General features: G+C 45.9%; 1 protein-coding gene across 6 annotated transcripts in view; it reads left to right on the top strand.

Annotated features, from left to right (window-relative positions):
- The window catches only part of LOC149351765 (stomatin-like), a 104944-nt gene extending 81936 nt beyond the window's left edge, over positions 1-23008 (top strand). For 2 of the 6 annotated variants that reach the window (XM_089581101.1, XM_089581104.1), the window contains 4 exons: positions 2742-2797; positions 4854-4932; positions 6363-6543; positions 15147-23008. In XM_089581101.1, coding sequence (XP_089437227.1) covers positions 2742-2797; positions 4854-4932; positions 6363-6543; positions 15147-15178 — 348 coding nt within the window. In that variant the 3' untranslated portion in view covers positions 15179-23008. Of the gene's footprint in view, positions 1-2741; positions 2798-4853; positions 4933-6362; positions 6544-8994; positions 12838-15146 lie in introns of those variants that run through there. The other 4 variants (XM_089581102.1, XM_089581105.1, XR_016290649.1 and 1 more) reach the window with 3 other exon arrangements.
- The last annotated feature ends 3360 nt before the right edge of the window (positions 23009-26368 follow it).

Genomic DNA, 26368 nt, shown 5'->3' on the forward strand with positions numbered 1-26368 from the left:
CATCTTCTCTTTCCCACCGCTTGTACCTTTGCTTCCTTACGCAGTGCGATAACTCTGCAGTTAGCGCCGATGAATGTGAGCTCCAGCCTGAGAAACGCCTGATAGCTGGGTTGTTGACAGCGCGTACCGTCGTTAAATTTATCGCGCTTTTTCTGGTCGCTCCGGGTTGACCACTGCTCCATTTTAAGTTCCTTTATCCAGAAATGTGTTCGGCGACCATTTGCATTGCTTAAAATGATCCAGTTTGTCGTTCACAAGTGGCGCCGACGACTGGTGCCGGGTGTCTTCAGCATTGCTAGTCAGACTGCCTAACATCGGCACTTCTCGCTCGTTGTAAGCCTGAGATGTAAGCAGTCGTCGATATCAGGTTGCTGTTGGGAAAAATAAATTCGATGACCGTTCGCATTCGCTAAAATTTGTGAATTAGCTTTGCACAATCGCTGGCATAGCACACACGAATCCGGTGGACCCGCTCTGCCTACTCGTCGCGGAAGGGGGCTTGCGTCAACTAAAATCACAGAATTTGGCTAGTGTTTAGCAGTGGTAAGTGTCCATGAAATGTAGTCGCTCGTTTCGATTATTTGGTTTGGTTTTTGGTTTTTATGGGGTTTAACGTCCCAAAGCGACTCAGGCTATGAGAGACGCCGTAGTGAAGGGCTCCGGAAATTTCGACCACCTGGGGTTCTTTAACGTGCACTGACATCGCACAGTACACGGGCCTCTAAATTTCTCCTCCAAAGAAATTCAACCGCCGCGGCTGGGATCGAACCCGCGTCTTTCGGGTCAGCAGCCGAGCACCATAACCACTGAGCCACCGCGGCGGCCGTTTCGATTATTTGTAATACGAATAAGGTAGAGTCAAGCGCAGTTATTCGGGTCGTCTCATCGGTGTGAAGGTTTCGCTCCGCCCTGGTGCAGGTTCGTCAGCGACGGCCGAAATCGCGTGTCGCCGTTCCGTTCATAGTACGTCACGTTACTGTGCTGTGACATCATTAGTATTCACTGCGGCTTCAAAGCTCACGCGTGTTTAAGTATCACGCTATAGCGATGGGTCTCGATAGTGAGAAAGAGGATTTAAGGACTCTTCGTTGCTGACTTAAAATTGTTTGTTGCGCTCAGTACTTGGCTGTGGGTGACCTTATATGCATAGGAAGCCCGCAACAGGGTTTTTGTAGCCTGAAAGTTTGGCGGAATATAGCTGAGCCCACTTATAACGAACATGACTGTCACGCGGATTGTGTTCGTTGTATCCGAAGTTCTTAGTGAGTGGACCTGGTTTATTACAGTCAAACCATTTGGTCATACAAGACTGGCGTTTATTTTCTTAAAAAAAGTACGTTGCGCACGCCTGTTTCTTCAAAGCAGGTCTATTAAGCCGCTTTCTAAGCTCTCTAGCGCAGTCATGTGCTCCTATCCGAGAGCCTTGCTGCGGACGAGCCGCTTTAGGGACGCAATGATACCGAGAGCGATTGAGGCGTTCACGGCAACTGGTGGTAGGTCGGCATTCCTGTCTTCAAACCTCGGCAAAGTTGTAAGGAATCAGCGACGAAGCGACTGCAGCGCATGTTCGCGCAAAACGTACAGTATGTGCCATCCTAGTGTAAAGCGCTCGAGCACCTCGCCGCGGTTACTAGGTTCTTGAAGCGACCTTTGCGCGGAGGTAGAGCCGCATAAGTGCCCAAACCAGGAGGGAACCAGCGCTTTAGCCGAAAACCATTAGCTACTCTCGTTTAGATTTTCATTGATCGGGGAATATGGCTCGACCGCTCTACACAATGGTGACGCAGACTGGCTGCCTTCCGCGCGCTACCTGCACGCGGCAGCAGCGCAGAAGGCGGAGATCCGATTGGGTAGGCGACGCACGCCACGTGACCGGATGATCCATCAAACACACCTCATGGCAGGTACTCAAACTTCTCGTATTGCTGCCATTGATTAGTTACCGGCCGTGTGCAGTAAAGTTTCGCTTTCAACGCTGCCGCTATCTCGCACTTAACACGGTTTTGCTTCCACTTTAAATGCTTGGCCGAGCCGGAACTCCCGCACGCACTAATTTACCTTGTAGCTTTGTAGCTTGGTGGGCGGTTAACTGCAATTTCAATGCCGCCTTAGTTACGGTCTTTTTGGAGTCCAATACTCCATGTGGGGAGAGCGCGGGACATGGGAGACACTCTTCGGTCCGCGCGCAGGCGAGAAGAGCGCGTTTTTAGACTTCGTGGGCTAGTTAACGCGGCCTCCTCATTCGTTATGGCCTCGTGGTGCAGCCACTGTTGCTCGTTTTATCTGAAACGCAGTGACACAGCCATGGCACATATTTGATATTCGACGGATAAAACTTGCCCTTGTTCGTAATAAGCGAGCTTTCATTATACCTGTGGCTGTTTTAAGTGGACTCAGTTCATTGCGTTATGTGTGCTTGTATTTCGGAACACAGAACGCGATCATTGGCCTCGCAGGCATTTGTTGTTTCTTCTTGTCTTTGCTGCCGGTTCAGAGAAGGACATTCGAGGACATTCGAAGAGTTTTTTCACGTCTGCGGGGAAATGAGAACGCAGTGTTTAAAGTTCACCAGGGAGATGATTAAATAGGCAATAAATGTCGACTTTGTTGTTCCTCTGCTGTTCCCGTGTTGCGCGCTTACAAAGTGACTGGCCCAGCAAACTTCAGTAACACGAAAGTGAAATTTGCCCTTTTGCCTTGAAACTAATATATGCTTACCGCCACTCTTCTACCGTGTGCAGGCAAACCTGGACGAGGCTACCGATGCCTGGGGAGTGAAGGTCGAGCGAGTCGAGATGTGAGTATATAAAGGCTTTCAATTCGACCCATCTCTCTTCTTCAAATTGTAATGGTATAGCGTGACTATGGGAAAAAAAGACCTGTATTCATGAGCGATGACCGAATCAATAAGCTTGGCTAATCTCGATTGTGTGTTTCCAAAACATGAAATCAGGAGCATGTGGAAACAGACTGTACTTCACTTAGGCATCTTTTGCCTCTTCTTTCAGTGTCATAGAGGTCATAGAGCGGAGAACTATGTACACCTTAACTTCTAATAATACGAAGCGCTATCTTGATAATTCTTTTTAAAGCGTAGCTCTTGGCGCCCGTTCCTGCGTTGGGCGGCGTGCCTCGGCGCCGGCTTCGGTGTAACCGAGCGAACGAGCGCATCGGAGGATAAAAGAGAGCGAACGCAGAGCGCAGAGGAGGGCGAAAGACGGCGATAGCGAAGAGAGCCCGAGGAGGAAAGCGGTTGGTTGAAGGCAGGTTACGCGGCAGCGACCAGTAGCAAAAAAAAAAAAAAAAAAAATGATGAAGAAAAAGACAGTTCTGGACTACGCTCAAAGGCTCGGGCTCCTGCTAGCGCGTCTCAGCTCACGGCGCTGGTCCTCCTCTCCCTGCGATCTTGGCGAAGCGGCACTCGCGGACCTATGGTTCGAAATTGTTCGAGCCCTCGTGAGAAGTCATGGGGAGGGAGACGCAGCTTGACGCGAGCTGCGGTGCCTACTCCTTTTCTCGGCGGCGCGGCCGCCCGCTTCCAGAAATTTCGTGCTTGGTTTTTCGACAGCGCAATACGGCTTGTGCACACGCGTCGACGGTTTGAATAATGTGCTGCCGCCTTCGGCGTGCGGTGGTCGTTTCTTCTCTTTCCCCCCAATATGAACGTTCTCCTTATCGAAATCATAATACTCAAAGGCAGCTGTGCCGGTCGTTGCCCATGGCATTTTGCCGCACCGTTTTATTAGCATATGCGGAATCGTCCTCCTGTTTGCGACCGTTTTTACTCAGTGATGTGTGACGTTTAGTGTTAAATGGTGTAGGGTAAGAGGAAATAATGTGTAATATGGTTTGTTACGTTAGCAGCAACGCGTGGGATTGATGATCAATACCTCGAAATTGAAGAAATCTGGAGGGGAAGAGGGGAGACGGCGAATAAGGCACTGAACAGCGCTACAGAGCTCACTGAATACCTGGCATTTGCAGTAACTCCCTGTCAGGCGGCGAATTCAGTGTTATATTCGACGAATTACATTAGCCTGAGTTGACATCGTTGCTTGCGTCGCTCATGTGGCTAAAGCTATAATGCCTTTTGCAAATGTTTCCAGTCAGGATTCCCCGAGGAGAGGTTCAGCTATAAGCTCAGCGGCGGCGGATCGCCCTTCGCGCTGCCTAAGCCTAGACCCATGTCTGCCTCCGTTCTACACTGCGTGTTCCGTCTGCGGTCGCCTACATGAATATGGTTAAAATACTGCAGCCGCTGCTCTCAAAAATCGCAGTACCAAGAAGCATAATAGTCGGCCAATTTTTTGTTTCGGAGATAGACAAGTGTCGCTCGGTGAGTATTTCAATCGAACAGAACCGTCCGCCGAAGTGTACAGTGGGGAATGTGCGAACAATTCACATTCGCTGAAAGACCACAAACTGCCAAGGAGCTTCTGCCGCCCGCTTTCCTCGTACGTTTATCTTCTGGCGGGTGCGACGTTAAACTTGCGGATATTCTTTTGTCTCTCCATGCGATGAACAGAATGCCAAAATAAATGCCGAAATTTAATATTTGTCCTGCCTTAAAGCTTAAAAGTTTTAAGGCACCAAAGGCTGTCTGAACATGTTTTGACAGCAGCGAGTTCTGCTTATCACTGAATTTCGCCAGAACTTCGCGTGATTAAGACTTGCTCGTGCTCCGTTACTTCAGGCAGCGCGACGTGTAGAGTGAGAGAGAAAAAAAAAACCCACAGCAGCGCATTTGGTTGCCACCCGCTTTGCCCTTGCGGCTGTCGTGTTGTATGAAACAGAACTTTAATGGACGTCTGTGATCACATAACGTCGCATTTTTCGTTTCTTTCGGTCTTCAGTAAGGACGTCCGGCTTCCAGTTCAGATGCAGAGGGCCATGGCAGCGGAAGCTGAGGCATCCAGAGAGGCTCGCGCCAAGGTAAGCCAAATGACTTCTGGCTGAACAGCCATTTCTTGGCTAAAGAACTACGAATCCCGGAGTGGATGAGCCATAGTGAAGCCTTAGTTTTTTGGGGCCTTTGTAAACAGTCGTATAGATGATACAGCGGGTACTGCTGGACATGAATGGTGTAAAAGTAAAGAGGAAGCGATGGGCGCCATTTCTGTGTTCTTATTAGGTCCACAGCAACTACAGCTTCTACCTCGCGGACTGTATGAGCCATTTTGACTGATATCGGTGGCCTTTGTGAAGCCCTTCTCGATTCGGATACTAGCTCAAAAGAGCGCTGCTAATGTATCTTACAGGGAAGCAACTGAAGGCAAACCCGTAGACGACGTCAGTCAGTGCTGCGCCAGAGGTCGCATTGAGCCCTTGACGTACTCATTATAATACTTGGAAGGAATGCCTGCACTGTTGGGCTACAAGCGGTTATTCCAGGGCCGATCAGGAGCGAAAATCGCGTTAAGCCTCACCCTTTTTCTACTTGCACTCTCGGCGCAGCGGTGTCGGTGCTTCATTGCAGCGGGCGCATATTGGAGGCGGTGTCTCACATGAGCTCCGCTTCGGCGTGCTCCTTCGTGCTTTGCTTGCCTGGAATGTACTGTTACGTGCGTGATCCAAAAGGGTCACTTATGTGCGCTGCGTAGAGTTGCAAACATGCGGGCTTTATTGCTCGCTTACTACAGGAAGCATGCGTTGCACTCTCAGCGTACAGTGGACTTGTGTAATTTTTTCTTTTATAACGCCGCTGAAGTTCAGACCAAGAATTTTAAGTCATTTATCGCGAAAAATCGTACCGCGCGTTGCCTTTTATAGAAATTTATCGTGCTGTAGGTAGGATTAGGAGTGCTTTGGTCAACTATGTGCTAGCCGAAGTTGACATCCTGGTTGGCATTCCGGCACTTTTAACTATACCTCACCGGCTATAACGACTTGGTGCAAGTTAATAGAAACGGATTGAACAGCTCTATCAGACAGTGCAAATAGCTCAAAAAGTGCCTGCCGAAGTGTGGTTGAGAGAAAGCCGAGGGAGAGGATTCTGGGCTTTGGCAAATCCGTGTACAGCTTTTGTCAAAAATCATCGGGCCTCATCACGAATTGCTTCTGGGACCTGCCTGGTGCTGCGAGGCTTTAGGAGCTCAGGAGGACAGCCCTGCTTCTTCTCTAGAGCCCATAGCGCAAGAGCGAATGCGGAGTCGCAAAGTGTGGCAACTGCTCCACTAGGGCGCGAAAGGTACTGCGTAGCGTCGGCAGTGTAGTTCCCATACCGACTGTCGGAGGTTCGGACGATTCAGTAGGGACACGCTGTTAGCAAACAGCCGATCGTGGCATGCCCATGTCACAGAAACCTTTATGGAACACCGCCCCATTGGTCGGCTTGTTTTTTTTTTTTTGTTCGCTACGCGCAGGTGATCGCGGCCGAAGGTGAACAGCGCGCGGCGCGCTCGCTCAAGGAGGCGGCCGACGTCATCTCGGAGTCTGGACCGGCGCTGCAGCTTCGCTACCTGCAGACGCTTACCTCCATAGCGGCGGAGAAGAACTCCACGATCGTGTTCCCGCTGCCCATGGAGCTTCTCAAGGGAGTACTCGGTAGGGGTTGAGTAGTAGCACGCTCGATACGAAGGCGTGTGTTTGGCTTTCTTGTTGCTCTTTCTTCATTTCTTCTTTCACTGCCTCCTTTATCCCTTCCCTTGCGGCACGGTTCGGGTGTCCACCGAGATATGTGAGACAGTTACTGCGCCATTTCCTTTCCTCAAAATCAAAACCAAAAACCTTTCTTGTTTGAAAGGGTCGCGAGAAAGCTGCTCATAGAGCTGCTTGCGCCTAGCCGATGTAAGTAGTTTATAATTTCGGAGGCGTATGTAGCAGGCATGTGCGATCCTCCTGATTGCTTGCAAGGCCTGCAAGACAGACAGACCTTTGCACTCACTGGCAGTTTATATTGTAGAACGGCATGACTTAATGCGCCGTCATGTATCGCCTGGCCCTCGGCTCTTGCTGGGACGTGAAGTAAAGTACAAATTGAACCTTTAAAGCTGGAGGAAAGGCGAGAGCGTTTCCGAAAGTAAAATGCTTTGATTTTTGTAACCATAAATGCGAGCTCTCGTGATCTGTTTTCGAAGGAAATGATGCTCGCTAGTTTGTTTAGAGAAAGCGAGAAAATTAAAGAAAACCCGAGTCCCCAGTGTTTTGTGCCTTACTTGAACTGCGCCGGTTTTTAGCTTTTGGCTGAGCGAGAGTTTTTATACGTAAAGAACCATATAATGACAGGATTATCGAGACTGTAGGAAACCAGTCTGTGTGTTGTCATTAGTACTGTGCCTCGCATTCTGTTAGCGGCTGGCAAGGAGGCAAAAAAATGTATCTGAAAAAGAACCTTTATAAAATGCGGCCTCTGCTAGCCTTTTACACAGCGCATGAACAAAAGTTTACTTTTCTTTTCATAGATGTTGACTGTTTCTCTCTTTGGTTGAGTCGAAGCAATTCCTCGCGATTGACGTGACATTAACGCACGGGTATCGTCTTAATTTGTTTATCTATATGTGGAACAAAAAAGGCTAGAAAAGGAAAGAACACCTTAGGTATTATTGTTGTCGGCACTGAGGAAACTTCTGCAGAGCGCATAAACTGAACTGCGATGGTTACAAGTGCTGCTGCCTGTGTTGCATATGAAACCAGGCATATGTCCTTGAGTATGCAGTAACAAAGCGCCACCTTGTCTAGACGAAACTTGTGCCAATGGCGCCTCTAGTGCGACTCTGGGCACTGTCGCAGATGGAGAAATGCGGAAAGAGTTGCCATTATTGGGTCCAGTTCTCTTCTGACGACAATTTTTACTGCATGTGTGTCACGCTGAGGTATGCTTAAAATCCTTTACGGAGTCAATAATGAGCTTATGATTTACACTGCTGTCGTTAATGAAACACTCTTCGGTGGGCCTCCTGCAGACGAACTGCAAATATTTCAGCCTTCTGCACAATTGTCTTCTTTCTTCTGTATGCTACGCATTTTCCAAATGTGAAATTAAAGCTGATAATCATCCCAGAGTAATCTTGACGCAGTGAAACTTAACGCGAAAGTTTTAGGTAGCAGTACGGAGTTGTAACTGACAAATATAAGCCAAAGACGCAGTTGAAAGCGCTGAAATCACGCAGTACATATTTCATTGCTATAGATGTCTGAAACGGAGGTCATGGTCTAGGCGCAGCATTTGCTTAGCCTGCGTTCAAATATATTCCAACTGTACACCATGCGTTTGAAATGCTTTCTTTTAGGCTGAATAGAACACCTAAGACCTGTCAGTCTCCTTTAGTTTGTAGTTTCTTTTTTTTTTTTTTTCGAGTGGTTTCTGTCAAAATTCAAGACCATGTATTCAAGACATCTGCATGCCTTGTGATATCATCTTCAAATATGACAGCGCTAGGGGTAACATGCTTTGGGTGTTCAACTTTTCCATCTTGCCGAACAGTGGGGCATTCTATTATGCCGTCTTGTTCACCATCTTCTTTTTATGCGGTGCTCTGCCTGCATGCTTAACTTTAATATACATAGAGTGAAGTGCGCGATAGACTTGCGGACTGTCTGTAATGTTCCTGCTGTATTCAAATTTCAAAGCAGTGTTTAACGGTATTTTTTAAAGCCTACGCCATTTTGCCATGTTTTGCTGAGCTTTGTGGAGAAACTAGGTTTCAGTGTTTCGAAAGTGGTCTCTTATGCACTGCCAAAAATGGCCCGTTTCCAGCACTTGAAACCGATGTCTTGGCGTCACCAGTTGTTTTTATAGACACAGAACACGATCCGGTGCACTTAGCTGACTTTGAGAGGCATAGGGCTTCATAGGAGTCTACAACGGGACGAAGTATATCTTCCTTAAAGGTGCCCGCACAGTAGATATTCACTTAGGTACCATTGCAGTGATGTTCGCCGATGTGAGGCCCTGTTGTATCGAGCGCACGCGAATGGAAGCGCAGTATTTAGCGCAGTAATAGCTCGAACCCATGTTTTTCTCACCCTGCTCTCTCTCCCATCCTGCCTGCACAGACAGATCATCTTGAGCACCCGAGAGCACGCCTTTGATTCCTCGTACCCACCATCTGTGTGCCTTCCTGCCTGCACGTGCCTTGGCCTCCGTCTCACGTGGCCAGGATAGAAGCTTGCCCTGGCAGCAGTGCTGCTGCGTTCATGTGCACGACGCCGTTAACACCGCATGAGGTGTTAAGTCGTCCATATCTAACACTGTTTGCTGTTGTCGTCGAGGGACCTGATTAGGAATAAGGTGGAGGTATTACTGCGCGAGGGAAGATAGGTCAGCACGAGCATATCCCCATGCCAGTGCATAGTATGTTTAGATGTGTGGATTTGTCTTCGCCAGCGGTATAAGTAAGGCAAGTGCTCTAGTCAGAGCATACATGAGTGGGCGAGTTGCACCCTCCTCTCATAGGGTGCGTTATAATACTAAATATTTAATTACGATAAAATAAGATCTTCAGAGCGAATATAAAATTTCCGCAGCATCAGATCTCTCTTTTTTTTAACGTTTTGACAGTTAGCGTCATGATTCTGTAAAACATAGTTCCACTTTCTAATAATTCTTGCTTTCATGAAAGCCAAGCATATGGCTGTTGCCTATTCTCATTTTTTGATAATCAGTGTTTTTTAGACTTATTAATAATACATCGTTGTCAAGATGACTGCTAGATCAATGGGCGAAGTTGTACTCTGCGACAACTTTTTCTGGCAATGCAGCGGAACCTACGGAGGCGAAACACGCCCTGTCTTCTACGCAGCGGAAAATAGTCTCCGCTTTCAGTAATAGCTTTCTCTTCAAACATAGTATGTTCGAAATATTCATTATCGAACACAACTGCCAACTTTCAGCGCTAGAAAGCCAAAGAAAAAACACTTCATGAATGTAGAAAATATTTTAGGCACGTCTTGGTACAAGAAGCTTTCACGGATGTTGCCAGCTACACCAACGACAGAGTGCAGTTACCGTGGAGAGAACAACGTGCAGACCCGCTTGATGCACTGTCATGCGGTGGAACTACGGGACGGAATGACGGATGCTCCGGTCCTGTAGCCGTCCCTTCATTGCCAAGCAAAGCTGTCGCTGAGTATGGGTTATAGGTGCAGACTTTACGCGTGTTCTACTTCAGCAGCAACGACAAGATGAAAAAAAAAAGGCTTTCAAATGCGCCTATCGAAGTAATGACCCCTGGCATGGTGTAGTAACCAGAACCGAGATAAAAGTGTAAAGACGTCTTGATTATGAAAGTGTAAGACATGGACGCATGCTCTTGAGGGCTGGCGAGATTAGTTTGTGTATATGTGCATGCTTATGTGCACTTATTAGTGTGTGGGACTGTTTGGTGTTGGCATGCACGAATGTAGCCTTGTTCTTTAGAATCTAGTTTAGTTTTTTTAGCAATCTGTCCTGTATGAACTCTGCAAAGCAACACAAGATCTGCTAATCTAGGGACCTGACGCTTGTCATGCTATATTTTCACCTAAAAAAATTCTCACTTTAGCCAATGGCAGCGCACATTGAACAAACTATTCATTTTGGGCTCTGCATACTGAATCCTCTGATGAGGTTTTTGTTTGCGATCTATGTCATGGATTAACACAAAAATGTTAGTAGGGAAATTTTACTTAGCTTGTCGTCTGCATTTCTTTTCCTTCTCTCTTATCGATTTGTTATCTGGAACGAAATCATTGTCTCTAGCATCAGCATTGATGTCCTGTGCGCTAGAAGGAAATTGCTGCTGAGGGCCTGGGTTGAACCTTGCTCTTCAGTGGCACGGAGTAGTACTGCTGTTTCCTGCGTGTGAGTGTTCTAGAACTAGAAATTTTGATCTTAATCAAAATCGCCTTTATATAGTTAATTGTCGGCGTAAGTGGCCCATTTTGTTGTTCTTGATGCCACTGATAGTTGACATGCGCTGCACACAACGCAGTCACTTGGAGAACACTAAAAAAATTGAAATCAGTTTCGAGGTATGGAAAAGGTGGGAATAGTGAATAGTGACATATCAATAATAAACGAAAGAGAAACGCCGCTGACAAAAGACAATGGTTGGAGTGGAAACATTACGAGTAAATCTTTATGGAAACGGCGCCGACGGATCTTCTGTTTAAATCCTATTAGGCGGGCGAGCAAAGTAGCAGCACTTGTGGACTAGTGTAATTCACTATGCAAGGAGAAGGATAGCCTGTCTTTTGCTCGTAGTGTGTTCAGCTATACCAAATAGATAAATAGGCACTCAGGGTGATCCAGACGACGGCCTTAATCCACTCGGGTGTAACATCCAATGGTCTCCTAGTTAGTAGGTCTAAGCTGTGCCATATAAATGTATTGCACCCCATAGCGCTGAATGTTGCCCATTTTATTTGTGGCCTAATTGCGCCAAATGTCACATGGGGGAGCGTGGCGGTGACATCGACTCCTCTAGTACAGGGCACAGCTCTGGCGTACTGCCACAGCCACGTTACGCTTAATGCCAAGTCGATCGCCCAAAGCCACAATCTTAGTGCTCCATCCATGTAGTGCAGTAGGACAGTATGTTCGTACGCCCTGTTATTAGCTGTTTTACAACGCTTTGATGCGATGTGTTTCGATGTTAATTCGCGGTGTTAATTCGCGGTGTTGTGTGTTCAAGCATGCATTAAATTTTTGTTTCTTGTTACTCACTGTAACTTACCAGCGTAATGAGTGTAAAATAGCAGCCACCTTTTTTTGGTGCTGTGGCATTATTCACAGCTCACAATTTCGAAGGGTTCCTTCGCTCTCTGGTGTCGGCTGAGCACCGTAGTTTGCTACACTTAGACTGCTCTTGTGTCATGCTTTGCCTGTGCCTTCTGCCATAGCACTCTGCACATACCCAAAACTGCTCTCATTGGCTGGCTGGTGGAGAGAAGAGTACTATTTTGTTTTACCACCTGGCCACATTTGAAGCAGGAGTGATTGTAAATACAAGATCACTTTAATGTTACGAGTACAGGTGGAGCAGCATCCCCTCTCGCGTAGCTATCTGCCACGCTTATGGCAGTCTTCAGCGCAGTTGGCGTGATTTGAAGACGGTGCGAGTGAGCTTCTACCCGTGGCGAACAGGGGGAAAGAGACGGATCCTAAATACGTCAAAGAAAAAAAAAGTTTAATGGAGGCGATTAACATGCCAAGGCCGCACCTTGGCTGTGAGGGCTATCGTAACGGAGTGCTCTGAATTATTTCCGGCCGCATGGAGTTATTCAACTCGCTCCAAAACCTCAATACACGTTTTTTTTTTGTTTTGCGTTTTGCCTCCGTCGATGTCTGGCCATTGCGGCTGGCAGTCGAACTCACAAGCTCGTGCCCAGGAGCAGGACTCCAGGGCCTCCGAGACAACGCAGCGAGTTTGGAAGGAAGCTAAAAAAGTCAAGAAAACTAGCAAGAAAGAAACTACCGCAGAGAAGCATGGGTGAAAGAGTTCGCAAACCCCGAGTCTTGTTAGGTACTTTGAGAAAATCAGAGAAACCGTCGCGAGATGTTGGTCAGGACTAAACCACGGTTTTTTTACCTTTCCGTCGTTGGTCGAACCTCACTGATTTGATTGTGCGTTTTTAGAGGGCTTCGGGGCTTCCTGCAGCACACGCCACAATGAGGAATGATACTTACAGCTCCTGACATGGATCGGAGCACAGTGTCGCGTTGGTCTGTGGGGCGCGTCCTTTCCCCTTCTTCATCAAATGCTATTTTGGCGAGCATAAGGTATCGTTGTTCATAGAGCCATTTCACGCCATGTCACTCCAAAGTACACTTAACAAACGTTTTTTTTTTCATAATTGCTACATGACAATGTTGCGCTGGCGCATGAGTTTGCAATAAAGGCTTTATTTTCGCACAAACCAGCCTCTCCCTCAGTATTACAAACTCAAGCGGTTGTAAAACTCGCCCTGCCAGCTGGCACGTGCGGTTAGCTTGGCGGTACCGTTTTCAACATCAGAGGCCTGAATCCGAGGACAGTCTCTGCACCTGCTTGGCAGTCTGGAAAGGAAATGACGTCATCGGAAGGAAAAAAGTGAGAAATTGAGTAAGGAACGGTGTTTTCGGGACCAGCTCTTATGCTCGCAGTCCGCCTCCTTGTAAAAGTTCAGACCCTGGCTCATACGATCAGAAAACGCTCCTACTTTTTTGTTTTTTGTTTTCTACCTTCTCAGTGTCCCATAATTTACTCATTAGTAAGAGGTTACTACTTTTTAATTGGAATTTGATTTCGCAGCAACGAAATATTGCAAGGAGGCTAGTTAAAAACCTGTGAGAACAGCTTGAGGAGCCCTGACCGCCTCAAGTACACAGAGCAGCATACCGTACAGTAATTGTACAAAGAACTTAGTGTAAATGTGCATCGCGAGAAAAACAAGTAAAAGAAATCAAGAGGAATTAAAATAATAGATGAACACATCATGGTGTAAATATCACACGCACTTGACCTTGTAAAGTTGTAGGCGTATCAGTGCTTGTATCCTTAAAGATGTCGTTTTAAATTGTAGGTATAATTGATTTTTTAACATCTATGCTCTGTATTGTTTGATTTGTTCGACATTTGGCGGTGTTCCAGGCTTCTAGATAGCATTTGGTATGAACAGCGCAGTTTTTCTGCAATCTTGCTAGGCTAGTTCGAGCATCATTATTTTCTGTTGCTCCAATTTTATAAACGCGGCTTAGTTGGTAATTGTAGACTGCTGTAATGGGAACGATCTTGTGCTTTTTTAACCAGCTGTTTTAAATTATATCAGCTCATTGTAAATTATTGACTGAACGTTAACATTCAAGTTTCAGTACACGTAGCTCCTCATAGCAGCTTCCGAATACCTGACGCTACAAGCAGCTGTGTCTTGTTCAGGGCGTAACAGGAAACTTGAAGCTCACACTTTTAGGCCTATATGATATAACGATTCTTCTCCTCTATCTGTTCTCATTTCCCGACAAGGGCGCGGACGCAAAAAAAGAAAGGAAGGACAGGTGCCACAAATTACGCTGGAATAGAGTGAGAATAAAATTACTGTGTTGACTTGGACCTGGGGTGGTGTAAGAATCTATCGCTATTCAGGCTGCACATGTTTTTATGTCCCGGTCTGCCGCCAGTGACTTCGCGTTGAGAGCGACACAACACGTGGCTGGCTCCTGAGCTTTCCTGCATTTTTATTAGTACCTGAATGTTACCAAAGCAATCAGGATAACGAAGGGCGCGCATCGCTGGTCGTTGCTCTTCGTGATGCAAGTAAAATGCGACAGCAGCTGCGGCTGACGTCGACTGGTTCCCGCGCCGTGTCAAGGCGAGCCAAGGCGAGGGATTGGCCGAGGCTGTCAGTGCACACTGTGCTGCAGCTGTGCTGCCACTCCGTGAACTCACTGAAGACAGATACGCCGGAAGGCAGGGACACGGCGATCTTCGGAAGAGATCACACGACCTCTCGAAACGGCGCGGACGAAGCGATAGCGTCTTTTAACGCTTTAGTCAGATAAAGCTCAAGAACGCAGGGGTAAATGCCCCTCAAAGTAGGTCCTACAACCGATGGCGTCGGCTTGTTGTCATTATGTCACGGTCTTTTAATCGCTTTGCGCCTGCTTGCCCCCTTCAATGCCACGCTAGTAGATGCAAGGCAATCGACCTCGACATCATGGCATGAGGTCGACGCAATTGGTTGGAGGGCCTGCTTTGAAGGGCGTTTGCCGCCGCGATGCTGGGCTGCTTCCGACTATAGTGTGCGAAAGTTTACGGTAACAGGGAGTTACGAGGTTGTTTGTGACTTTCGTGGGGCCAAAGTACGCGTCGTGGTTTAGGTGCCACGGGCGTACTGTAGCAGATTTACCTATAGCTTGCTTTCATATGTTCGCGTCTGGCCAGACAAGACACTGCAAAAGTTCGAAAAAGGCTGTTCTTGCGCAGCTTTTGTCAGAATAAAGAAAAGAGATGAACGATGCACTTTCATTCAGTGTTTCCTTTTTTTTTCAGCGTGCACGGAATTGTGCCATATTACTTAGGGGCGTAGCCAAGAGAGTGGAGTCAGATATGTAGTAACTGAGCATGCTATGTTTTTATACTCCTGCACCAACTCCTATTGCTAGTACATCACCCTCGAGGAAAGTTTGTGGCAGCAGGGCTTGCCGAGAAGCGAGCTCTGCGTGAGAGATGAACGTTCTTTTTTTCCAGCTTTAGACCGAACGTCTAGTCAAGAGCTTTGAAACCGAGGCAGGGGAGCGACACTGCATCTTCTGAACATCGAAGGGACTTCAATGGAGGACAAGTCACAGTGTCAGTGAAACCGAAAATGGGCGGCGTCTGTGTGACTTCATTTGTGCAAGCGCATAGAAAAATGGTGTTTGACAGCTTATTGCGCGAGCTTTCACACGCTGTGCACATTCTAAGCACAGCAAATTTGCAGCGTTTCACTCGATCCAATCGGGGCTTTAAGTTGTTTGGAATATATGAAAGGAGTCTGAAACAGAGGTGCACACGATGCTAGCGCGTATTTTCAGCCATTTGTATTGAAGCCATATTAGCTCCAGCTGTGCTTTCTGTTCCGCGATTGTCCCGATCGAGCGCTTGAAGGAAGAAGACAAAGGAACCTTTACAACTGAGCTTTATGAGAGCGAACAATGGCTCATTTTTACGCCCACATTCAGGTCGTGTATGATTCCGGAACTGAGGAACAAGCAAAGAATGTGGAGCAGAAAGCATCTGGAGTCAACCATTCAAATTGCGGTTAATGCCGATATTTTTACGTATATATTTGAGAGAGGAACGGGAACGGTCGGTGGAGATGAAAACGAAACTGGGAACCAGGAATGGCGAAAATGGAAAGCTAGGCTTCGAGCACCAACCGTCGCTGTTACCAATAACGCGGTTCACAAGGTATTCAGCGGTGCAAAACTTTTGAGCGTGGCCCGTCGCAGTTTCGGAGAAATGTAGGCGCGGCTTTTGAATGAATTTATAGAATACTGTTGTACCGACGTAAGATAACTCAGATTGCTTCTGAACATTATATATTTTCTCATACTTTTCAGGAAAGCATTTCGTTGTGCTACAAAAAGCTGGTAGAAAAGAAAAAAAACATTTAGTCGAAAGAAGAAAAAAGAATCAAACGTCAGTAGTGTAGCCTTTCGGGATAGACGCTGCTAGCTGCTCTGCTTTGTCGGCTTTTGATGAGGTATATGGGATTTGGGACTAAGCACTCTTTAATCCATCGCCTCTTTTGCACAAGGGCGCCACCGCTTGACTAAAGAGTACAGCGCTCGTGAAAGCCGTGACTGGTGTGGCCGCTGCTCCTGAAAAGTTTAAATTTCAAACTGCGTTTAAATGCCGGTGAAATCAACGTTAACACCGTTTTGACACCGGCATTTCGACAGGCGATTGTGAAAAGTTCCACCATGCCCTTGAGAATGTAGGAGTGGAATAATTATACCTCTCAGGCGCTCATGTTTCGTCGCGTACATGACAGCCCTATGCACCATCTTCAGCAACAGTTGTGGCGAAGCTACCCACATAAGTTGGCGAAACCCATTGCCTCTTTGTTACCCGGCGCCGCATCGTAGGTTCGCGTTGTTTTGCAGAACATGTAGCTATGTTTCTTCTTTCCCCGCCGAAAGTAGTTAGGCACAACTTTGGCTAAGCTGGATTCTTGCATTCTTCACTTGTTCAAACCAGCTCGCTAATTTCAGTAAAGAAGTTATAATCGGGGCTTCTTTTTTTCCTTTTTTTTTTGCGAGCTGGCACCAATCGCAGCCTTCTCTCGGCACCGACAGTAATACTCCTACATGCGCGAGTGTAGCTAGAGTGCAGCAACAAGCGAAAGCCCTTACCTCTGTTGTATAGCTAATTCGCGCGGAGCAGGCTCATGACACGCGCAGCTGCCTGTTAGCCACATAATGTGTCCCAGACTGATGTGTTGTTGCCATTTTGCCACGACTCGTTCCCCAGGCTGGCGGATGTACAAGATGAGCGACAATCTCTTCTAACGTAACACGCGACTGTTAGACAATCGTGCTTAAGGGTTAGGACAGTAGAAAGGCTAGCAGACTTACATACTTGTACACGAAATGCAGTCAAATCAGCTAAGGAAGCGTTGAGAGGTCGAGCCGCATCTCTGCGTGGTGTGGTATTAAGACACACCAAGTACAGTCGATATGGCATGAAACGCTGTGAAGTGGGGCATATTATGAATATGTTGCATAGTTTGGCTATACAGGTGGCCTGCCTTGAATACCTGAAGCATTCATGAAACTGCCGCGCAAGTGGGTTTAGCGACAGAATTGTGCGTTTCTCACCAGTTGATAGCATTGGTTGTCTAATTAGCTCCTCTGGTTGCTCACTGCTGGTTTGCCAGGCTGCCATGCAGTGCCCTCAGATTGTGGATTTGCTGTGTCCTGCGGCCCCTGTACCACGAGAGCCATTTTGTTGTTTACACGTCGACGGTTTAAGAACAACCGTCAAGTTTGAGTTTGCTGACCTCTTTTTTTCTGCATTGTTTAAACCCGAGCAGCATTATACAGCGACAGAGAAATTGTTGCAGAGCTTGTTCGAGTACACTTCCTTAACGCACTATTTTCTGTCTCTATGAGGCTGCCCTTCTAAGGTGTTTGTGGAAGCCTAGTGTGTGCTTGTGTGCCGAACACTCTCTCAGCAAACATTGTCGCCACGGACAGCTACGCACTAAGGACAAGGCCGAAGCAAAGCAGACAAGATGCCCTTTGGAAAGATCGAGGTTACTGCGAATGATGCCGTCCATTATTAGAGCAAGGATATTATTTACCCGTGTGCAATATTTGTCAGTCTCATTTCTTGAGGTGTCGAAAAACCACGAAAATCGGCATGCAGTTGCGCAACAAATGTTCTTGTGCTGCCCTTCGAGCGTCACATGTACCGAAAGGGGTCGGCTATAGCAATGTAAAGATTCAGTAGCATCTTCGCTTGCTATAGACTTTTTTTGTCCTATGGCTTTTTATCATTCGACAGCAGCAGGCAACAGTCAGTAATCTTTCAATGCTTTCTGTGCTTCGAAGCAGTTCCTTAAGTTCGAGTAGTGAACCTGAGCTTATAATATATTCATGGTATTGACATATTTACCGATTAGTAAACCACAAATACCGCAGGATGATGAGGGCAACAAAAAGCTTTTCCATGTATTAGCTTTAAAAGAATACTGAAAAGCACGGTTGAAAATTTTGCGTCATTGCATCAGGTCAAAACATGATCTCAGTGTTATATTTCCTTGTTTGTCTAGTTCACGCTCTGGCGAACTTTATTTTATTATATTTTCTTTTTGTCTTTCCTTTGCTTAGCATCGTCCGCCTATTATATCATCTCATAAACACCTCGTTCGTATTAATTACTCTAGTTCGTTTTGATGGTTTGCTCTGTTCACTGCCACCAGTACATAAAGGAGCTGGCACTGTTTAATCGGGACTGGAAAGATTTTTCCGGTTTTACGCCTGTCAGGTTACACCAATTAGTGACAATGAACCATGCAGTGGTTCACACGTACATGTATTACGCGCACTGAACACGCATACCAGAAACAATGTTCGCAGGGTACGGATAAGTTCTGTGCCCCTGAAACACGTCAAAACGTCCTTCGGCGCGCGCACCGAAGATTCTGCATTCCTTCAATGTCCAGGCACATTAGTCATAGTGAGGCATATATCACTGCTCAGTCTTAGTGTAGTCATGAGCGTCCTACTTGAGCGCGCAAAACAAGCACATCTGTGAATTATATGCCCAAGATTCTCGTGCATAGCGGGCCTAATGGAGCTCTTTCAGTTTGAAATAAAATGCAGTGTACGAAATTGCAATGGAATGCAATACACTGCTTCAGTGAATGCATGGAGGCAAACGCGACCATGTCTGTCAGGTCCTTGCGACAAAATCAATGGAGAAGGGTATTCCATTGCCAGTTCAAATCGCAGCCATAGTGTGCGTGGGTGTACAGAATATGGTGTGTGAGTGCCTTTTAACAAAATGCGCAAGTTTCTCTTGTAGATTGAAGTGAAAGTATGTGTGTAAGTCCAGATGAATAACTGGACACCTCTTTATAGGTGTGCTGTCAGTGTGGACGGTTCCCCCTGTGACGTTGTGATCAGTCAGTCACAGCATATCATGGTCTGGCAAGGTTCATAAACTTGCCATGCAAACCGCATCAGCACGCAAACTTTATTATTACATGAATACGACTACAACTCTCCGTGAAATTTCGCTGCAGCGGGTCAGTAGCCTGCGTCATGACCTTTGGCAGTTAGCTATTCGTCTATGTCATTGAAAAGGAGCTTTGTATCAGACGTACTAAATGGAAGCTTGCTGTGATACAGGGCTGAAACCTACGTCGCACTGGCATCCGCATGAGGACGTGCTCAGGGTAGCAGACAGCACTAATCTGGGATAGATGTGTGCTAAAAACATAATGTGGTTAGCTCTGTGCCTCACTTCTGAGTTTATTAGCTACTCCATGTTTTTCACAAAACTTAATGTGACATACTTTGGTGCAGGTCGACAATTAAAACGCGCGTATACTGGCGCACAGCAAATTTATAAGAATGTTGAAAGGAGATTTATTTCTGATTCTGATTCAGACAATTTTCCTCGGTTGTCTGTTTTTCGTTCGCAAGAAGTTCGCTTAACTATCTGCAGTAAATGTTGCAACAAGCGCGTCGAATCATGTCAAGTTTCGAAGCACAGAACCTTATAGAAGCTTGTGGCAAAACCATGAGAAATTTTGCGTGTATGCACTAGTTGGTGCGCTCACAGTCGTTACGGTATGTAAAATAAAGCAAGATTCCCGTAACACTGGATGCTTGGGTGAAGCGGAAAAAGGTTTGCTTAGTTGGTTAACTGTGCATTTGCAAGGTATCTTGTTTTTATTTTGTATCAAAGGACTTTGCACTGAAACCACATTTTGTTGTGCACCAAAATATTTCTGAGCGTCATAAATACGTTCACTTCCTCAGCCTCACTTATACAAATAATAAACCATCTGGGTTTCATCATTTTTTCAGTTTGGTTGCATGCGACATATCTTAAACAATGGAATTTTTGTTTCTATCAGTTTCCTGGCATGAAAAACAGGAAAGGTTCCTTGACCATATAATGAACTTGTGTTACGTTACAGTTTACTAAATGTTGTTTGTGTAACATGTATGCTTTCTTTTTTTAATTTTTCGTCACTTGCAAATCTGAAGGAAAAAAAAAGGAAGTAACAGCCCTGACGACCAAAGCCCGCAATTAGGGTATTCACTTATTATCGCTAATTCTGCTGCGTTAGAATATAACAATTAGGCGGATTTCTTTCAGAGAAAATGAAAATCAGTAAGCATCTCATAGTAGTTGTTCCATATGTACAAATGTCATTTTTGTTTGATGTGTGTGTGCAGTTTATTGTTGATGAAGAATTAGTGGGGTGAACTTGACGAGTAGAGATCGAATTTTTATGCGCAATGATCACTTAATAAGAGCATGCGTTTGGGCCTGAAATATAGAGAAAAAATAAACCAGCACACGTAGACGAGCTTTTCCTTCTTGTGCAAAATTTATACTAAGATTTAAGAATTTTAAACCAGATATGATAGTGCTGAGCAATAGCAACAACAATCGTAACCAGAAATTTTGGACAAGGGGAAGTTATTTATGAACGATTTTTTTTTTCACACATCTTAAGATTACACCATAACAAGCAACATATCGGCATATCCCTCCTCGGAACGCTTGTAGTTTGCTGTTATTTATTTTTGAAAACGCATCCTATTGATTTTCTATGGCTACTACTCGATGCGCGCGGAGGACGAACTTTAAAGGGGCTCTGAAAGGGGCTCTCAATAAAGGTGCGATATCCCTGGGACGTTATAGGACGGCGCTTCACGAATATCCTCCAGCAAGAATTTTTTAAATTCGTTTTTATAAGTTGAGTTATCTGTAGCCAAGTTTGAATTCCAGAGTTTTCGCGCCTTTCCCTCTACTCTCGTCACTTTTTTGCACGCTCGGATGTCGGCGCTCCTTCCTCAGTGAGGGGTGGGGGGCGTGGCTTCTTGATCAGCCGGATCGACGCTGCTGGCCTGACTGGCAGCGGCTATGGTAGCTGCGTGATGCCTGAAAGAACCTAAGCAATAGCCATCTCTGTACAGTTCTCCGGAAAGGACTCGTTAACTTTGGCGCGCGATTGTGGGTTCTCTGCTGGGTGTAGAAGTGTATTATGTGGCTCAGGTGTTTATCACAGCACAATGTACTGATTGAGCAAGTTTATGTACTCTCAACAGAAAGTGTTTCAGATCCCCTTAAAAGTAAGATTTTGCTACGCATCGGATGATTAGACCATACTCATTCGTATTAGAATGCTCATAATAGTATATTACAAGATTTCACTGTTGACTCACAATTAGAGGTGATGTCCAGGAAAGCTGGACTTGAAAAAGAGAAAGACTGGACAGAAGTTAAAAGGAGCAGAAAATGTCTACAGCTTTCCAGCATGAAGCACCTTAATGCAGGCCGCACTTACTTCCTTCGAAGCATAATGGTCCACGTGACAAGCACCTGGATATAAATCAGATCACGGCTGTCTTTTGTCGACACCCCCAGAGATAGATAGGTTTGGTTTAGTTTATGGGGTTTAACGTCCCAAAGCGACTAAGGCTATGAGAGACGCCGTAGTGAAGGGCTGCGGAAATTTCGACCACCTGGGGTTCTTTAACGTGCACTGACATCGCACAGTACACAGGCCTCTAGAATTTCTCCTCCAAAGAAATTCTAGCCGCCGCGGCCGGGATCGAACCCGCGTCTTTCGGGTCAGCAGCCGAGCACCATAACCGCTGAGCCACCGCGGCGGCTCAGAGATAGATAGGTCTTGCCAGAACTGAACTGAATGCGCGCGCGCTTATGAGAAGTATGTGAGGAGGAAACATATATTGCAGCGCTGACACATAATAAAGTCGACGTGCTTCGGTTGACATGAACGAATAGTTGATGAAGACAAGTTGTAAGCCTAGCGTAATGAAGTTTGTCGCGACTTAATTAACTGCGACGTTAAATTGACGATCCTTGAAAGGAGCTATTTCGTCCCAGGTAGCACCAAACATTAGAATAGTGTTAAAGAAATGTTATGTAAGTTGGAATAATGTTACATGTTGCATTGTAACTTTACATTAACATTAAGAGTTAACATATAACGTTATAAGTTACATAGGAAACGTTACTTTCACGTTCTAAACAAACATTGTTTTAATATAATCTTCTAAATTTTATTATAACGTTAGAGTCGCAACTATAAAACAACATTGCAAATATGTTTCAAGCACGGATTTTCAGACATTTTCTCACTGTTCTTAGAGTAAAGATGTTTTCAACTAACAGTACCTTGCAATCACGTCTCTTAGATGGTACTCGCCATAGGTTACGTGAAGAGTCCCATTATTTTGCCACAAAACTTTAGTTATACCCATTCCCAACTATCACTCATGGGAGATCCCGCAGTAGCGAGTATATAAGCTCGACGGCATGATATCCGTTTGGAGGTGAGTGAATACGAGTTGCATGTTGTGCTGTAGTGTAGTGGAGAAGGTGTCGCTCTTGTTGTTGGTTCTTGCAAAGTGTTGTAAGTTGTGTGCCGTCACCAATGGCAGGCCTGCATGCTTGTGCGGGGCTGCTTTACCATTTTCGAGAAAGTTCCATTTATGTTGTTTACATGTTTCATGAATGTTTGGGGAAGGTTACTCGAACATTTATATGTAGCATTACAAAAGCATTAAAAAAAGGACATTAAGTACATTGAAATAACATTTGAGCATAAAAAAAAAATGTAACATTATCGCAATGTTTCGGTGCTACCTGGGGTGTGGCGTGGAGTGCTTTCTAAGTGTCGTTCCTGACATTTGTTTTTCCACCATCGCGTGCGGAATGAGCAGCAGACATGTGCTCAAAGATTCGATCTCTATTCCCAAGTTTGTTGCTATGTTTCTTTTATTTGTGCACTGCTTTACTCACGCACTACTCCAGAATTTGTATCGACTTACCACTGGAATAAAAAGATCTTTGTATATCTGTCGCCTTCTCATCATTGGTGTCTGAGGCTTACAGCACAGTGAACAAGTGAGATCCAAGAGAGCATGGCCATTCGACAAAAGTGCGGACGCCCTGTAGAGCTCTGGATTACCCAGTAACGTATAGATCGCTTGATGACGACGGAAGGTGGCAGCAAGAAGGATGAACTGAGGTGACTTTGAGCTAGCGCCTGCAGTGAAGCACGACACGCGGGCAATGCACGGTGAGCAGGAAGGAATCTTTGAATACTTCATGGGGGCCCGATGAACCGCTCCACCAACCTCTCTGCAGCCCACCCTCTGGCCGCTCCTCGCCGTCCACATCCGACACGTCCAAGGGACACGTGGCCCTACTCCGCCACCGCCGATAAATAGCGTCCACCAAACGGGAAGCTAAGAAGGCTCGAACTTGAGCTGAAAAATAAGTTATCTCTCTCTCTCTCATGGGCCTGACTTGTAGTGCGACCGTAAGCTTAGCTCGCGATGGCCAGAGTCCGAAGAAAAGGTAATCGCGATAGGCAACGTTTTGGCAGCCAATGCTTGAAGCAATCACAGGCTGATCTTTCGCCTGGGAAAATTCAGTGAATGCGACCTCAGAAGCTCAAGACACAAAATGCAAAGTCGAAAAATTCTGTTCGTGTTCCGGACATGCGATCATTAGTCACTGCTTCATGATCACTCATAACGTCGTATATTTTGTCTAAGTACAGAACGAAGACCCAGGACGCTTGGTGTGCCAGAGAATTCTAAAGGTACGTGACGCCAATTTTGAGTTTTCACACCCTCGTGTTCACTCGGCTCCGTGATACGCAAATCTCATCACTAGCCGAAAGCGTTCATCGATGGATTTTAAATCCTTTGCGCAGACAAATAGCGCCACCTTAGATTACTAAACTGGAGCGAAATGCTAAATTACGCCTCTCGCGATTTACTCTTAACTCGCCGTGGCCTCCGCGGTAGCGGGCGACCTACTTTCCAACGGTACGTAATAATAGACCTTTCACTGGTTTACTATAGAGCAAGGCTTGCGTGCTCTTCCCACAACCGAAAAAAAAACTGGTTGCTTCCAGGGTCGAGGAAAGGTCTTGAAGACCTTTCAACAACTCTCGGACCAAACGTTTTTTTTTTGTTTTTTGTTTGGTGTGAGGAGAGCGCGGGGAGATTAATCCTCAACTCTTTTCTATACTAAGAGCACAACTCAGCGTCCAACATGACGGCGCCCATCGACCTCTTTTTGAAACAGTTTTTCTAGCCAATTATACCCAGAAATTCTGGGCATGCGCATTTTCAACGGGAAACTGTTAAGAACGCAATTTTTTTATATATCGTAAGATTACACTGTAACAATCAATATACCAGCCGATCTTTCCTTAGCAGGCCTGCATTTTTTTTGCTATTAACGCTTTTGCTATCATCAAAAGCGTTCCCCATCGGTTTTCTACGGCAGTCTTAACTACACGATGCGAGCAGTCGTCAAACTTCAAGAGAAAGATTTTTGCTACGCATCGGAAGAATGGACCATTTCCTTCAATATCTGCATAGCAGTACCCCATAATATTGCCCTCTTGAGTCGCAATTAAAATTGGTGTCCAAGAATCCTGGAATTGTGAAGTAAGGTAGCAGGGGCGGAGCCCCGCTAACTGCGTCATTCCGCCGAATAATTCGGCCGCATGCACGACAGTGCGCCTGGCCCGCCTGGCCGAAGCTCTCTCTGCGACACGTTCCTTCCGCCGCTGGGGCAGCTAGCGCTATCTATCGAGGTTTCTTGTAAATGAACGTTCCGAGAAAAAAAAGTCGGATACAACTTGAGAACGAAGCGGCAAACGCCTCTCCAAGAAGGCCTTCCAGCCATTATCGTCGACCGATTCTCAAGATTGTGTGGTTAATCCCCTTTGACATGATATATCGTGAATAGCGGAGTCATGAATACCCTCGTGGGCATTTGTGTTAGAATCTGGTTTGTAATCCATACATCGATTACATGGGTGCTCTAACCGAGTTGTATTGTACTCGGTTCGAAGAAATTTTTTATTTGCCTGAAGTTCACTTAGTTCATCTCCGATTGCGCAGTCTAACGAAAGAAAATGAACATGTAAAAAAAATGAAATATACAGCGGCCTTCATAGAGCGTACCTTGAACCGCTTATCTTAACGTCTCTGAGTGACAAACAAGCATCATGAAAGAGGATCTAATCTCAATTTATTCTTTAGAATCATTGTATGTCTTCACATTTTTCTACAGTAAAAGCTCACTGTATGCCCCTTTCTTAAGTTACAGAAAAGTGCAAACAATCTCAATGTTTAATTCTTGTTCAAACTGCTTAAGCAGCACACTAATATGGTGCTTCACAAGCTCACCCTCGGAATGCTCCGCAGATGAAAATTTCCATTGAAGACAGAGCTGTACTTCTGTTGACGAATTTAAGACGCTGACAATGGAGGTTACAAGATCTAAAAAGAATCGTTTCAGTCGAAGGTGAAAGGCGAGAAGAGATCCGAATACTCAATGGTTGACCAGCCTTGCAAGAAGGCTCGCCTGATTTATTCTTTTCTTCGTGTGGTGCGCTCTTTGAATTACGAATGACTTTTCCTGCTGACGCTGCCAAAATCGTCCTAATTCTTCGCGCTTGTTTCCGTAGCGCAGTGATTCCTTGAGGGCTGTTTCTGGCCTGCGTCGTCAGTGGAGTGCTTTCATGCACTGAGCGCGAGTTCATTTCGAAGAAAAAAAAATGCAGCAAGTGTAACCCACGAGCGGCGTCATCATTCTCATCTTCTGAAGCACATGCATACGCGGTTTTGGATTCCGGCACACGAGCAACACCGGCGGCCCACCCCGAGGCAGTAGCGGCTGCACTTGTCCTTGGGGCAGCCGTAAGGGTTGTCTGGAAGAGGAACTGCAAGACATACCGGTAAGGAACACGACGGATGTATATGACGTTAGAGTGAAGCTGCACGGCTCCACATGTTGCGTTGTCATCTCTACCCTAGAGGCTTGGCATCTCTTTCACTTGACTGTTGATACTTGACTCAAAAGGACGCAGCGTTCAGTACCTTGGGAACAACTGGCATGCATTTTTTTTATTTATTTCATAAGTACTACAAGTCCTCACAATGAACCCAAGCAGGAGGGATGTTAATGCAAACATATTCACAAAAATAATGAATTACAAAAGCGAGAATTAAGTATGCTGCGCAAGTTCGGCGAACTAATACGAGTTCTGATTACAGTAGAGAAACTTGATATGTCAATCGATTGTGAGGGCGTGCTTAAAACTTGTTAAAAAAACTTGAACAATAAAGGAAAAGGAACATTCTTTTCGGTTTTTTTTTTTCATGGTCCAGAAGAAGAAAAACAGG

This window comes from Amblyomma mixtum, chromosome 3, assembly GCF_055824585.1.
Source record: "Amblyomma mixtum isolate Tamu chromosome 3, ASM5582458v1, whole genome shotgun sequence".
Classification (NCBI taxonomy): domain Eukaryota; kingdom Metazoa; phylum Arthropoda; class Arachnida; order Ixodida; family Ixodidae; genus Amblyomma; species Amblyomma mixtum.